Genomic DNA, 15248 nt, shown 5'->3' with positions numbered 1-15248 from the left:
CGATAGGATGGACTCGGTCGCAGTGTTCGCTCGATCAGAATTCGGCCGAGCGCATTTACATGCACTTCGGTGATCGCGTCGAACGAGTCAACCCACCCCCGCTGTCGAGTTAACGCTACTCGACTCTGCGTGACTTCAGCTTGACTCAACGTCGTTTACATGAGCGAATTGAACTCGACGCCTCAATCCGCTTATATGAAGTTGCCACTAATCTGTATGCCACCAATATTGAGGAAAAGCAAGCAGCTGCAAGGAGAAAGAGCAAGAAGGAGGGGAACAGTCTATGAGCTCAGCCTGCAGAATCATACATCTTGGCCTTTCTGCAAATTGGCATGCAATCACCGAGTACGTTAGCACACTCGCTAGTCAGCTAGTACGACCCCTTGGCAGAGCGACACCGCGAGTTCAGATGTTGAGCATATCAAGGAATAGTATACGTTGCACAGACCACAGGCTCACTCTCTTCTACTGTGTTCCCGTTCTCGCTCACCTGTTTACATTTGTGTTTCGTGAAAAGTGTGTCAGCACGCGCACAGATATGGAATATCCGCTCACGAAATGGAAAACATTTCGTGAGATGTGACGCCGTGCAAGTCTTCTTTTCTTCTTTAGAAGCTAGAGAGTTCAGTGCATCGTATGCTATCATTTTTACGTATCAAAGGGATATCGTTAGTGGTTCTGCGCGAGCGCAAAAGATGGAGAGCTTCGGGCACTGAGAAGAACCAACACGCTGCCCGTTACGTCCGCAAAGCAGAGAGCATACGTCAACTGTCTAATTAACTGTCTAGCTAACTGTCATCCCTATTTCCACAAGTAGTGGCGACGAAAAAAAAACGAATAAGGAAAGGGAGCAAAGGGAACATTCATAGGAGAATCGTCGTCAGCTGTACTCTGACCCGAATTTTCATTCACTGAAGCAGTGCAGAGTGGTACGGAATACCTGTGCGGGTTCACAAACCAGTTTCCAGGTGTGTGCCAATGAAACAATGACAGCGATCTTTATCAGTTTCTACTGGCATGTCTTGGGTACACGCATCAAAAACCAGCAAACGCTGCATAGACAGCGCGAGCTCACTTCCGCACTCGCCATAGTACAACAATGGACACCCGCCAACACACAACTTAGCCTAAACACGATTTAATTAGCAATTAGAGTTAAATCGGACCCCCCACATTAATCAGCACCCTCCAGGGAGTCATCACATTAATTGCGGAGCATCGAACTCGTGCAAAGACCAGATGTGTGTTGGAGGCAACCTGTGTCCGTTAAAAAAAGTAGATAGAAATAGAGTGGAGAGAAACAATTTATTCGAAAATCAACGATGCCGCGGCGAACACCCGAGTGACCAACGACCACCATGTTGCTTGTTGACGGGCGGTAGTTGCAGAGATCGACGACAGGTGGCCACCTAGTTGCAAGGCATCACACCAGAGGGCGCCACCATCGTAGCTCTATGCGAGAAAGACAGAGAACAAGATACTAGCGGCAGGTAAAATTGCAACACTGCTCAACAAGTCTATGCATGCCAGAGCGCGTGGAAAAGGCTTAGGGGCGACCGGTTAGGCCTAACCTCAGCTTCACCGCACAACGCTACGAAATTCAACAGGTAACACAAGACGACAACCACAAAATGCTAGGCTCACAACGCTAAATGTGCATCAACAGGCTTGGTACACTACGGGTCACTGCTAAACAACTCTAAAAATGCGCGTACGGGGAATAAGGCCAATCCGTTACGGCAAACATGCGAGAAAAGGCTTAACACGAGCGCGTTAACATCGGGCATGGCAAATCACTCATCTTTGGCCCCGCGGCGACGGTGCGTCCGATCCCGACGACAGTCAAGGATCAACTGACGCAACACAGGGACGGCGGAGCGACCGACCGCACAGCCTCACTCAACGAGAGCCAGCGCGCAAGTGAGTGGAGCGCCTCGCCGCGGCCGCTACGAATGCGCGCTCTCCTAGCGCCCTTTGTGCCGCCAGCATCCAGCGGTGATCTCGTTGCGGGCCGCTCCCAGTTTCGGTTTAGCTCTCTTCTCCATCCACTGCGCGCACGCGCGCTCCAAGCTGCAACGGGTGGCTTCTTCGTTTCAGTTTCGCTCTCGTTTCTTTGCGCGTGTTTATTTGTATAAAGGCAGCGCTCACTATGCTCACGTCATCATACTGACCGATGCGTGGTTTATTCTCCTGCGTTTCTCGCCGATGAGGAAAGACAAAAAACCAAGAACTGCGCAAATTTATTCGCGGCATCGTGGCGGAAGCCTTTCAAGTGCACCGCCTGGAATGGAAATGTGTCAAGACAAGATGAAGACGGTCGACCGCATCTTAGCGGCAGCCTGGATAATCTGTATTGGGAACGCAGTTCTGATCTAGAGGACGACGACGACGTCTCAATAAAAGCAATGCATTTTGCTACAAGTCTCAGTCTCTTCTTTTTCTTCGTGCAACGTGTACGCACGCACGCAACATGTCTTCCCCCGAACCTTTTCGTTCCCGCCACCGTTTTCGCTGTATCTTAAGAGGCCTCTCCATGTGCGGTAAATCTACTTTCGTTGCGGACGTGCTGAGGAACCTGAATGACGTCGTGGACAAGCCTCCGTCACAAATATTCTACGTGCAGAAATATGCTTCGCAAGGCATGTAGGACGAATTTGGGGACTCTGTCAAATTTACCAAGGAGCTACCACGAGACTGGGACACGTCGCGCGCTACACTCATCGTCGTCGACGGTCACATGACCGACGCTGATTCCTTGGAGGAGGTGACCGATCTTTTCATTCGGGGTTCACACCATGCCAACGCGTCGATGTTCTTACTTGTTCAAAACACCTTTTTTAACAGTAGCCATTTCAGGACTACATCCTACAACGCTAGTTACGTCGTCCTGTGGCGCACCGTGCGCAGCGTCCACCAGATGTAACATTTCGGGCAACAGCTATTTGGCAGAAAAAGATTTTCTCGACGTATATAAACAAGCGATGTCGTCGCGCCACGCTTATTTACTCGTTGATCTTCACAAGCATACCTAAGAGGATCACAGGTTGCGTAGCAATATCTTTTTGGGAGAACGTCAATATATCGACGCTCCGAAATGAATCTCTGCACTCACCTCACTTTACTCAAAGTGTTCTCTACTCTACCCACTCCACGCCGTCGCGACGTCTTGAGACATTCTTCTTCGTCCTACATGGAACACCTCTCCGAAATTTGTCTCAGTGTATTGAACGGAAAGGTAGCACTGGCTCCAGACACGTTCGCGCGTTTGGAGAAGCACAAACGCTTCTTACATCGGCACGCCTACAAAAAGATTCACAAGAATCCGCAACGTTTGAAACGCTACCTGTCTCAGCAGCGAGGGCAGGGCGCTCTTTTGTTGGTGGTTCCTCTCCTGCTTTCCGCCGTGTTGAACCATTTCGCCAATGGCCAACAGAACTGAAGTAACCGCCTCCATCGGAAACATTCTTTCCTCGAAGGAGAGTGACGACGTCAAAGTGAAACCCATACCACAGGCACTGTATCGCATCCTCAAGCAGTACAGATTCGAACCCTACGACAGTAAAAGCGAGGCGTACCACTCTACAAATGACTGACTATCTGCTCCTCTCTCCTGAGGTGGACGAAGAGGAAGCGGAAAGGGTTGTCTCAGAATTAAAAAAGGTTATTTCCTGGGATCGCGAAGGTTGTGTCTCTGTGTCGGGCAAGCCCATCAGGCACTCCTTCGTTTAGGAACTCATCAATTATTTGTTGCAACGTAAGACTGGAAAGAAACCTTCCTGGTTCCCCAAAGTCTCGAAACTATTGCGCCTGATTTCTCTGCCCAAACCTCGCGAGCCTCAGCAGCAGCAGCAGCACCAGCAGCAATCCTCCATTGCGTGGACGACTTATCGAGGGATATGAGAAACCAGAGGGTGGTTTGGGAGGAGTGGACAGCTATAGAAAAGCGCATCATATGAGCAAAAACAAGGCTCTCGCCATTCTCAGAAAGCTGGACGCCTACACGCTACACCATCCGGTGAGAACAAAGTTTAATAGGAGACGCATCATCGTGCTCATGATCAACGAACTGTCGCAAATGGATCTCGCCCACTTTTCGAAATACAAGAGGTTCAACGGTGGCTACCGCAACATTCTCGTGGCGATCGATTCCTTCTCCTGCTTTCTGTGCACCCTCCCACTAAAGACGAAACGCCCCGCCGAAATGAAAAGGGCCATGGTAAGACTTTTTCGGGGAGGTAACACGCCAACACGCATCTTTTGCGACAGAGGAGGGGAATTCTACAACAAGATCGTCAAGGAGTACCTGGCATGAAAGAAGGTCCACATGTATTCCACCTGCTCTCCTGTAATCGAGGCATCGCAGGCAGAACGGGTCATACGAACTTTACGCGAGAGAATATTCCGCTATTTTAGGGTAACCGGAAAATATCACTTCGTTTCCGTGCTTCCCAAGGGTATGCGCGACTACAACAACACCAGACACCAATGCCCGAGACACCAATGAGCCTTGGACAGTAAGTGCTGAGAAAGAAGAAAGTGAACGGTCAGAGCTTCTCCTTGGTTCACTGGTTCGTTTACGACAGAAAATACGACACTTGGGTTCCGAGAAGCGACGTGGTCAAGATTGGGAAATGACGTCAGACATCTACATCCACCTCCCCTTGAACGCCAGCATGGATAAGTATCCGTCGAATAAGCCTTCATGGTAGCTTTCGACAGCCCACTTCAGCTCTATCGCTATAAAGTCGGTCTGATGGATCTCAGCATAAGCAATGATTTTTTAAATATCAGATATCAAAGGCAAGATGCGAAAATCGCGAAAAAAACACCTCGAATCTCGAGACAGATAACGGAAAAGCCTTTTCGGAATGTAACGTTTATTTCACGTACAATAAATCACGATACGACTTCGCCTTACCCGTAGACCCTCGAATTGGACCCTCGGGCTCCCTCAGGCGCTCGACACTTCGCTGGCATCACACTGCACCTGTCGCTTGCGGCGGCGTCACTTTGAATTCGCAAACCATGTCCCTACGTAACACACTCAACAAGTATTTCCAGATGCACAAGCAGGACGCCTCGCTAGAATCCGCGGATAACGTCTACTCTCTGAAAACGCCGAAGGGGTTGCACGTACGGGAACCCTTTGTCAGGCTGCTACAGCTCACACCTGTCGAGGGACATGGAGAAACTCTACGCGTCTCTCTCCCTGTAGCGCGCCATTTTTCTTTCACGATCAAGACGAAAATCGCTCGATCTTTGCAAGTACAGCTCGAAGCAGTGGGTCGATCCTTCAAGGTGGAACGAGATCGATTTTCTCAACATTCCTGACGATTCGGAAGTGGGTTACGTCTATGTGGTAGACTTGTCATGTCCCGAAGAACTACACGCGCTCACCAGGGATTTTCCCCTAGCACGCGAGCACAGGTGCGTGGATGAGAACGAACTGTTCCCCTACCAGCAGCACTTGAAACACGCGTTGGCGCTAAACGCCCCTCCCACAAAGAAACTCTTGCTGACGTGCTGCGACAAGGAACGCTACGTCGTTCATTATACATTGCTCTCACTGTACGTGAGGCCGGGCATGAAAATAAAACGTGTTCACAACATCCTCTCTTTCCACCAAGACAACTTTTTGCGAACCTTCGTGCAGAGAAACGTCGCGTTGAGGAATGCAGCGACCACAAAATTCGAGGGACTTCTGTGAAAAACCATGTCAAACAGTACATTCGGTACGTCGATACAAACTGTGAGACGCATGAAAAGGTACGGTATAGCCTACGACAAACAAAGCGCATTCCGAAAAGCTAGCTCTGTCGACAGTCAGCATTTTCCCATTCTGAGTGACAAGTGCATCTTGTACGAGATGAAACAGCATCGCATCAAATGGACGCACTCCCTTTACGTGGGCTTTGCCATTTTAGAGATATCCAAAGTCCGAATGTACAGCTTCATCTATGAGTCGCTCTTTTCTCGCTTGACGTGTCCAGTGCAATTGATCTATAGCGATACGGACAGCATAATTTTTTATCTCACGTGTGAAAGCCTGGAAGAGCAGCTGATGAAGATTGAGAATGAGTTAGATTTGTCTTCCTATCCGACGGACCACCCGTTTTTCAACAACGAGCACGCGAACCAGATGGGATACTTCAAAGACGAGATGGGAGGTGGTGCCATTCAGGAATTCGTAGCCATCTGAGCTAAAATGTACAGCATTCTCTTGGGTGGGACACACAAACAGATCGCGAGAGCGAAAGGAGTTCAGAAAGACGTGGTGAGGAAACACTTATTGCATGAAGTGTACCAAGATTTTCTGTTCAATGAAAAGACAGTCGCTCAGAAGCAGTGCACCATCTAGAGTATAAAGCAAATAATGTACACCATTTCGAGACTCAAAAAGAGCTTGGTCCCCTACGACGACAAGCGCTATCTTGTGGATGCCGTACACTCCTTCCCTTATGGAAGCTGCGAATACGGTAAGCTTTCCTGGTGTTTTGATGTGTATCGCATTACGATAGTACTCCCTCTTTGTGCAGCATCGGAAAACCCGGAAGAGAGCCAGAGAGGCATCGTCGTCAGGGATTGAGTGACCGTGGAACAAAGAGCAAGTCTTTCGTGCACGCGCATATAATCGAGAATAAAAGTTCTAGTCGAGACATGCTTTCTCTCTCGCAGACAGGAGAAGCACGGGTCATCGTGGCAGTGTGGTAGCGGAATGGGTGTATGAAAAGAATGACCATTCCACCATCGTGCTGGTGCCGTGACCCGCACAATGACAACACTGCGATGAAGATTTCCCACACCATTTCTGTCCAGGCAAGTCAGGGAGGGTGTTGGCATCTAGACCAACTCAAGATACGTCTTTGTATGTATTCAATAGAGATGTGTTCATGAAAAAACACAGAGTCTAGTCAAAGTTATTCAGACTCTTTAATGCGTTGCATTTCGATAACCAAACGGTATTTCAATAAATCAGTGACAAAGTACAATGTAGACTGCTTGCAAATGTCGCTGCTTCCGCAGGGCATACCTAATATGAGCAATGGCACGAGCGAGAAGGTCCACGATGTCTGCAGAGATGTAGTTGAATTCAGCGTTGGTCGAGCTCACAAATTCGCTCATCAGACCCAGGGGTCCTTCCGGCACCGTTATACAGACGTACTTGTAACGGGTGTAGATCCAACGCACCATCTTCTGCAGCGGCCCGGGAGAGATCCCTCCTATATTGCCAAAGTCTACCATGTCTATCACGTAGCGAAAAGCAGTGATGACGACCTCGTTGCCGGGACTCTCCTTGTTGAAACATTCATTCTCCACTTCTTCCCACCAAGCGTGGGTACAGGGACAATTTTGTAAGCGTGGTAGCTGAACATTTTCACGTATTGATGATGCAAGCATAGTGCGTGCTGCCTTTATACAGCGTTTTCAAATAAACACACGCAATGAAACGAGTGCGAAACCGAAACAGAGAAGCCACCCCTGTCCGCTAGGAGCGCGCGCGCGCGCAGTGGAGGGAGCAGAGAGCGAAACCAAAGCGAGGAGCGCCCGTGATAAGATGACCGCTGGATGCTGGTGGCGCAGAGCGCGCTAGGAGCGCGCGCATGCGTAGCGGCCGCGGCGAGGCGCTTCACTCACTTGCGCTGTCTCGGGAGGCTCGTGGCTGGCTCTCGTGGAGTGAGGACGTGCAGACAGTCGCTCTGTCATCGCCGCAGTGCGTCAGTTGATCTTTAACTGCCGTCGGGATCAGATGCACCGTCGCCATGGGGAAAAAGGTGAGTGATTTGCCGTACGCGATGGTACCGCGCTCGTGTTAAGCCTTTTCTCGCATGTTTCTCACAACGGATATGCCTTCTTCCCCGTGCACGCATGTTTAGACTTGTTTAGCAGCGATTCGTAGCGTACCAAGCCTGTTGACGCACGTTTAGTGTTGTGAGCCTATCATTTTGTGCTTGTCGTCTTGTGTTAGCTGTTGAATTTCGTAGCGTTGTGTCGTGACGCTGAGGTTACGCCTAATCGGTCGCCCCTAGCCTTTTCCTCGATGTGTACTCTTTTCTCCATGCTGTTTAGCAGTACCAGTTAGGCCTTTTCCACACGCTCTGGCATGCCTTGACTTGTGAGCAGTGCTGCAATTTTACCTGCTGCTAGTATCTTGTTCTCTGTGTTTCTCGCATAGAGCTATGATGGTGGCTCCATCTGGTGCGATGCCTTGCAACTAGGTAGCCAATTGTCGTCGATCTTTGCAACTACCAGCCGTCAACAAGCAACATGGCAGTCGCTGCTCACTCGTGTGTTCCGGAGCGGTTTCTTCACCACGGTATCATTGATTTCCGAATAAATTGTTTCTCTCCACTCTATTTCTATCTATTTTTTTTCTTTTTTATGGACACGGGTTCCCGCCAACACACAGCTGGTCTGGACACGAGTTAGATACTCCCCAATTAATGTGATGACTCCCTGGAGGGTGCTGATTAATGTGGGGGGTCCCAGTTAACTCTAATTGCTAATTAAATCGTGTTTAGACCAAGTTGTGTGTTGGCGGCAGTCTGTGTCCAGTCATTACTACTACCGCACCTCCCCACCTGGATCCGCCACTGTGGAGCGGCAAGCATGGGTCCGCACAGCTCGAGTGACATTCCTGATTTTATTCTCTCACACTTTTCTGAGTCACCCATCCATTCAAACATGTGTTGTGGCCGTTCGAAACGCATATGAAAAACCAACTTAACTTACCAACAATGGCGTTTGGATGCAGTTTGATCGTTTTGATAATTGTTGTAGCAGGTACTCTTTGCACTGTCTAATAATCCTTGTGGGCAAACGGTACCTGAAAGCGAAATATAAGGTTTTCTTTTTTCGATGTTCTTGGCGCCTGGAAACTGCCCAATGTATGTGGAATGGTTTAACAACAGAGGAACAGCAATGCGCTGTCTTGAAAAGTAGCCGAATTAGAAATATCTAGTTTATTTATGTATTTACCAATTGTGTGGCTCCAAGGGCCTTCTAACACAGACAATGGTACAACAAAACAAAAAGGAAATCAATAGCACGGGAATACAGTTGTACAACAGTGACATATATTAACAGCACTAATTTAAAAAAAAAACGGACAACAGTTTTATATAATGTATGATTTACAACTGAGACGTATCGGTGAAGGTAAACGATTCGATAGTCTAATGGCACGTGGAAAGGAGTTTCTATGGGAAAATGGGCGATTTGTGTTTGTGAGCAGCAACAACGAGCTGTGTCAGTAAATTCATTTCTGCCTATACCCCATGATCCAGTACCCAGCAAAACCTGAACGAAAGGTCTGATCATTCTATTGGTCAGACATTGGGCTCTCAGAACGAGAAAGTTTCTCTGGGTTCGTAAATTGCATATTGCTTTCAGGTATGTATGAGAGTCAATGTAAATAACCGTAGAGTTAAAGCTGTGTGTTCAATATGTAATTTAATGCTATGACCTTCTCATAGACTTCAGCACTGAAGATTGACATGATACCTGGTAAGTGATGTGATCGTAGACATCTCAGTTACCATCGCACATCTCACTCACTGTGTTCTTGAACCATCTGCGTAACATGCTAACGGTTCGCTGAATCACTGACTTAACGGCGGAAACTTCTGTTATAGCACAATTTGAGCTTCGTGCTTAAAGTATTTTGACATATTAAATGACATGCCATATCTAACACTGCCATCACGTCCACTGGATCAATTCTATTTCTCTGCAGAATTCTGGTTATAATGCACAGAACTCCACACGTGCCCACCCAACACACTGGAACTCTCTTTTATAGTCTGGAAAGGAGTCCCATTGATCATCCCATCGGTTTTAGGTGTAAGGATTGAAACACCACAAGGTGGACGTGTTGCATCTAAACAATCTTCATTGAACAGGTTTCATCGTCGGAGGTAGTGTATTTGGAATTCAGGTAAGTTATTGTAACGCAAAAGAGACTCCAGCATACCTGTCTAAGATATCATTTATATCATCAAGATTCGTCAAGAGGCCTCGACAATTACACTGAATGATCGACATAGGGCAACAAAAAAGAATGGAAGTGTGTAATACGAGTGTGCTTTATAGAGGAGAGTGTGCAGCTCAGAGACAATCTTATTTTTTTTCGCGGGCATTATTGGCTGCCTCGGAGTTTTTTTTCCGGGTAACCACCAGTTCCTTAGCTGATATTATCAGGGGGTGAGTCACTTCCCAATAGATCATAGTTGGGCTTTCTTTTTGACTGAATGCTCGTGTTTGTGAATGGGCATTGCGAGCTCGCATTTCATCGCACCCTATCGAGCTCACGTCCACGGATGGTTATGGCGAAAGTGGCGTCTGTGAGGAGGACGCCACTCAAGGGGTTGGCGGAACTACACGCACTTCAGCAGAAGAAGCCGGCGTTTGTGGAAGGGGTGAGTGTTCTGTGCTTCCTGTTATGCTGTCTGTCTGTACGAAGAGTGATCACCTGCGCAGTTGACGCAGTGATGTGGTCCTCCTCAAGCAGCACACAATATTGGGCCCATGGTGGCTTGTCAACGGCGATACGGGTCCAATACGGAACCTGTTTCGCCAAGATTTCCCCAATAGTGGCTCAAACTGGGCAATATGTGCCTCATATTGCCCAGTTTGAGCCACTATTGGGAAAATCCTGGCAATATGGGCCCCATATTGCCCGTGTAAACCCCATATTCGCTGAAAATGCAGAAAATGGTACGTTTTGGCGTTGCAAGAATGCCCGAGCAGCACGACAAGATTGGACGTTGATGCGTGTGAAATGCCCAATTGAATACGTCGTTACATCCAACAACTTCCCACAGATCATGGACATTGTTCGAAACAGTAAACATACGAAACACTAAACATACTAGAACTCGACAACTCAACTTTCCACTTTCTGAAAGAATCTTGCTTCTTGCTACCTTGCTTCGCGATGCCAATGCCAATCGGTCGAACCGACTGAGAGTAAGCATGGCCGTTTCAGCGAAATCACGCGTCATACAACTACCGCGCATGCGCGACAGTCGGATCCGACGCTTCGTACGGGCTAAAATGTCGCTGGTTCCTCTAATGATAACGGAATTGCGGCTAGGTCAAGTAAAAAAACACAATGTTTGGTAGAAAGGGATGGCTCTTCTGTAAAGTTAGGTGCTTTCAAGTTACTGCAAGCAGTGTGAGTAGCAGAGGCGTATGTCCGTCACCGTTACGAAAGTGTTTCGCTCCTTCGTACTCCCTGAGTTTGTTGGAACTTTTTGGTTCATAGACTATTGTGATACCAACCAAGGCTCCTGAGGGACAGTTGGCAGTTCCGTGGGATTGCCTGCACTAGTTAATCCTGCTCTTCGTTTTTAGGGCGAGAGCAGTACTATTTTTTAAATGTGCTGCGGGCAAGCTTTAGCTTGTCCCATCCTACATTTCATAACACGATTGCATGTGTCCTTTAGCAAGGCAGGTGTCGCGCCTGTTCTTCGCTTTGGGGCGATGCGGTGTTGTTGTAATTGTATGCAACGTGGATCAATGAGACTTTCAGATATGAAAAAGCAAAAAGAAGAGAGAAGTAATATCAGAAGAGAGAGAAGTAATATTAAACAGAAAATGTTTTATTATTACACGGACTCCCCGTGAGGATTATCACAGAAATATTGGCAATATTGGCGAAAAATGGGCCTGCCAATATGCACTCCCCATATGGGTCCAATATTAGCATCCCTTATTGGACCAATATTGGCAGTGTTGGCAGCCAATATGGATCCAATATTGGAGTGCTGCTTGGGTCCACACTCTTTGAAATCATGGCCCTGCTTGGTGCACATAGCACAGCATGCAGATCCTCTACAAGCATCGGATGGGTGGACGAAGCCATAGCACTTAAAACACCTGAGGGAGTTTGGCAAATAGGGGTTGGGCAAATATAGATCGGTAGAGATATAGCCTACTTTCAGTTTATCTGGAAAAGTGGGGCTATTTAAAGTGAGAACGGTGCCTCTATTGGTGACAATCATGACTTTTGCATATTTTAATTATTCTGACATCAATGACTCAATGATCTTTTAGGTTCTCCAAAATTTCCTCAACAGAGATTTTGATGATTTCTGAAAGAGCTGTTACCACGCAAACGATGAAGGGAGGCAGGGATGTTTCTACACATTAGTTCTATGGTTTCGATGTTTCGATTCTATGGTTTCGATGTGGTCGCTGTCACTCCCTCATGTACATTTGATCAATATGTCCCTGAATGATGTTTGTTAATTTCGGTAATGTCTGACGAAAGATATGACACTGCCTTCTGGAGAAAGAACGACGACATCCTTCTAGAGGTGTGTGACCACTGCACAGTATCAGATATTCCTGTGAAAGAGATTGTTATTCATGGCTGTTGGGACAGCCGGTCCCAACACGTTTATTGTGTCTGATCAAAGCATAAGAAGTTTTGCCCATTTCAGGTTTACGTAATGAGTCTTCCGATTGGTCACCCACACTTCATAGTCGCACAGGGAGAAGCTGCCAGAGTTATGATAACCCCGACATGAAAAACACCAGAATTATTCTGGTGCTTTGTGGTGTTCCTGGACTTTTGTGGTGTTGATAATGTGCACATCAAAACTGTCTGGTGCGATACGAGACGATTCTGGTGATGTCACGTTCTCCTGATGTGCACACTTACTGGCATGCTATGTTTGATGTCCACATCAGAGTGGCCTGCTGTGACACCAGAATGCTTCTGGAGCCCTCTTGTATTCGTGGTGTACGAACCAGAGTGACATAGTATTTTAATCTAACCGTTAGCGCCGCAATACCAAGCTCACGTGAAGGTCGACCTGGCGTGTCAGACGCCGCATATTAGAGCACTAACAAGATAACATCACACCTGCTCTCTTTACAAGTGCGATGTTGTGTGGTGAGTGTGCTAAATGTGGCATGATCGAGCTCACCAACACGTGATGTCGAGCTTCATGCGATTTCTTAGCTGGGCCTGAACTCACGCCATATCAGAAGATTGCCATCGTGAGTTTAAGGACCCAGAATGCCAAGCTATGCCAGATATACAGGCCATAAGGATGATGGTCCCATTGAAAGAAACAGACTGACCAACCAAACCCCACCGCCACCGTTCAAGGCTCCTACCCTTCGCCTCACAATTTCTCAGCACGGTCGGATAACACCTTGGGAGTAGGGGGCTAGAGTCCGCGCTGGCTCCACTCAACAAGAATCAGCGAACACCAATTGCCTGCTGAACAGGGCTAAAGTAACATGTATATCTCATTACACAGTCTATGCCCCTTTTATACCACGTGTAAGGCACAGATCACCGATGAAAAGGCTCCTATCCTCGCTGATGGTATAGTAGGGACTTGTGTTATGCGTATAGTTTCAGTATTTTATGAACCTTGACTTACAGGACGTCTTGTACCACATAACTTTTTATAGAGACAACATCATCAGAGTTAAACAGAGTTAGTTAATAAATACAGACGCCAATAGCAGCATCTTAATGAGAATGGTGAGTGACTGATGGCAGCACGTTATCTGTACGACATCAACAAATTTAGGCAACATCTCTCGCAAGGTAGCCTCACCAGTGAAGGCGGCGCCAGAATTGGCGAAACCGCAGTATACCACATCACTATCCGTTACCCAACCTATGCTATAGGTACCCTTCCTTGAGATAATGGCCCAATGGCCAATGAATCAAATGCTTTATTGATCGCGGGCCTATACTACTACGAGCTGTAGTGCTGCCTGGAACGTGTTTGGTAGAAACTTTCCCACATATTTTTTACGCGTGGCGTAATGTGCGCGCACTTTTTCACTGTGGTTCACACCCATGCTTGGTGACTGTGCCAACATATTTGACGTGAAACATCCTTCGAATCAGACGGACACAGGATAAAAGCTTATCAAAATGAACACGTCTATATAGTCTCGTCTTTGTAAGTCCGGAATTCCGTGACACCGGAGATGCAAGACTGTTGTCGTTCAATTGGATATATAGTCAACTCAGTCGCACGACCATGAGATCACGTCGCAGTAGTACCTGTCTCTTTGTTTAGTGATTGTGGAGATCAATCACCTTAAGTGAGAATGAACTATGGGCAATAGGGACAAGTGGACCTTAGACGATATTTCTTTGCAAAATACTTAAAATACTTAAATGTCAGCCGCAGCCCGAAGAGCGAGCCTCAAACAGAGATGCTGCATATCATTCGAAAGAGAAGTCATGGGCTCTACATCGTATTGAAATGTCCAGCGCCGAGGAAGCGAGACCGTTTCCGGTATGTCTCGAAGTTGAGGGGACGTGCGCGGAACACGCCGCCGCATCCAGCTGTATGGATGGACACCTACATATTGACATTCACTTTCGCTTTCACGTCATTTCACGTTAAACCAACAGCCGTGCACCCAGACACCGTCCCCACCCAATTTATACCCTCTTCTTCACAATGCGGAGTTGTGTCGAGACGTAAATTAGAAAAGTATTACCAACTTCCTGCTGGGAGTCATTGTTGCTATGAAAAGTCGGTTTTTGTTAAATTTTCTTGCGAGCTAGATTAGGAAGTCAAACCTGTGAAATACGTTTCAAGACCATAGTTCACATACCACTGCGGTATAAATTCTGGTCTCCCACAGGCATAAAATAGATTTCACCTTTTGTGGAGGTGTACCAAAGACTGCACAAGTTATAGCACAGGCGATTCACACCCTGAGAGGTATAAATATTTCTAACGGCGTCGACAAAGTGCATCAAATGCCAGCACAGCCTCTAAAATTTCTGAGTACCGCTGAGCACGAATACCCCATATCCAATGTACCGGTCAAAATGTACATTGTATACTGTATTCAAAATGTATACTCATGTAGAGCATACAAGATAAGGAGTGTCAAGACGATGTACCTACCTTATTTGAGTACCTGATGCATACATATACCAGCTGTAAACCCTATGATCTGTTAGCTATAAGTGCTGTACCTTCGGAGTGGCATACTCTACAGGTACGGTACCTTCAGTGAGGTACCTTACAAGGTTTCGTGCATGCCACTACTGTCCCATGCGTATGATGCCCACTAACGGATAATATCCACAAAAAAATGAATAACAGCAAAATGAGCGTACACGAAGAACATGCATTGTTCAGATGTGTCCTGTTCGCTCCCAGCCTCGTCTTTGTACTTTTCTTTTCTTTTTCTGCGTGTGACCCACAAGCTCACGGGGGTGGGCAACGTCACCACTACCGCTATTGGGGAAAGTG

At 47.3% G+C, this 15248-nt stretch overlaps 1 protein-coding gene across 1 annotated transcript in view; it reads right to left on the bottom strand.

The window, feature by feature from the left end:
* Positions 1-6972: 6972 nt before the first annotated feature.
* Positions 6973-15248, bottom strand: part of LOC135376001 (uncharacterized) — an 83649-nt gene continuing 75373 nt past the window's right edge. The window contains exons 9-10 of the mRNA XM_064608623.1: positions 8735-8824; positions 6973-7316 (exon numbers count right to left, since the gene is read on the bottom strand). Of these exons, the coding sequence (XP_064464693.1) occupies positions 6973-7316; positions 8735-8824 (434 nt within the window). The remainder of the gene's footprint in view (positions 7317-8734; positions 8825-15248) is intronic.

Source organism: Ornithodoros turicata, unplaced genomic scaffold (genome assembly GCF_037126465.1).
Source record: "Ornithodoros turicata isolate Travis unplaced genomic scaffold, ASM3712646v1 ctg00000968.1, whole genome shotgun sequence".
NCBI classification, from domain to species: Eukaryota; Metazoa; Arthropoda; class Arachnida; order Ixodida; family Argasidae; genus Ornithodoros; species Ornithodoros turicata.
This window is presented reverse-complemented; position numbering and strand designations above follow the sequence as displayed.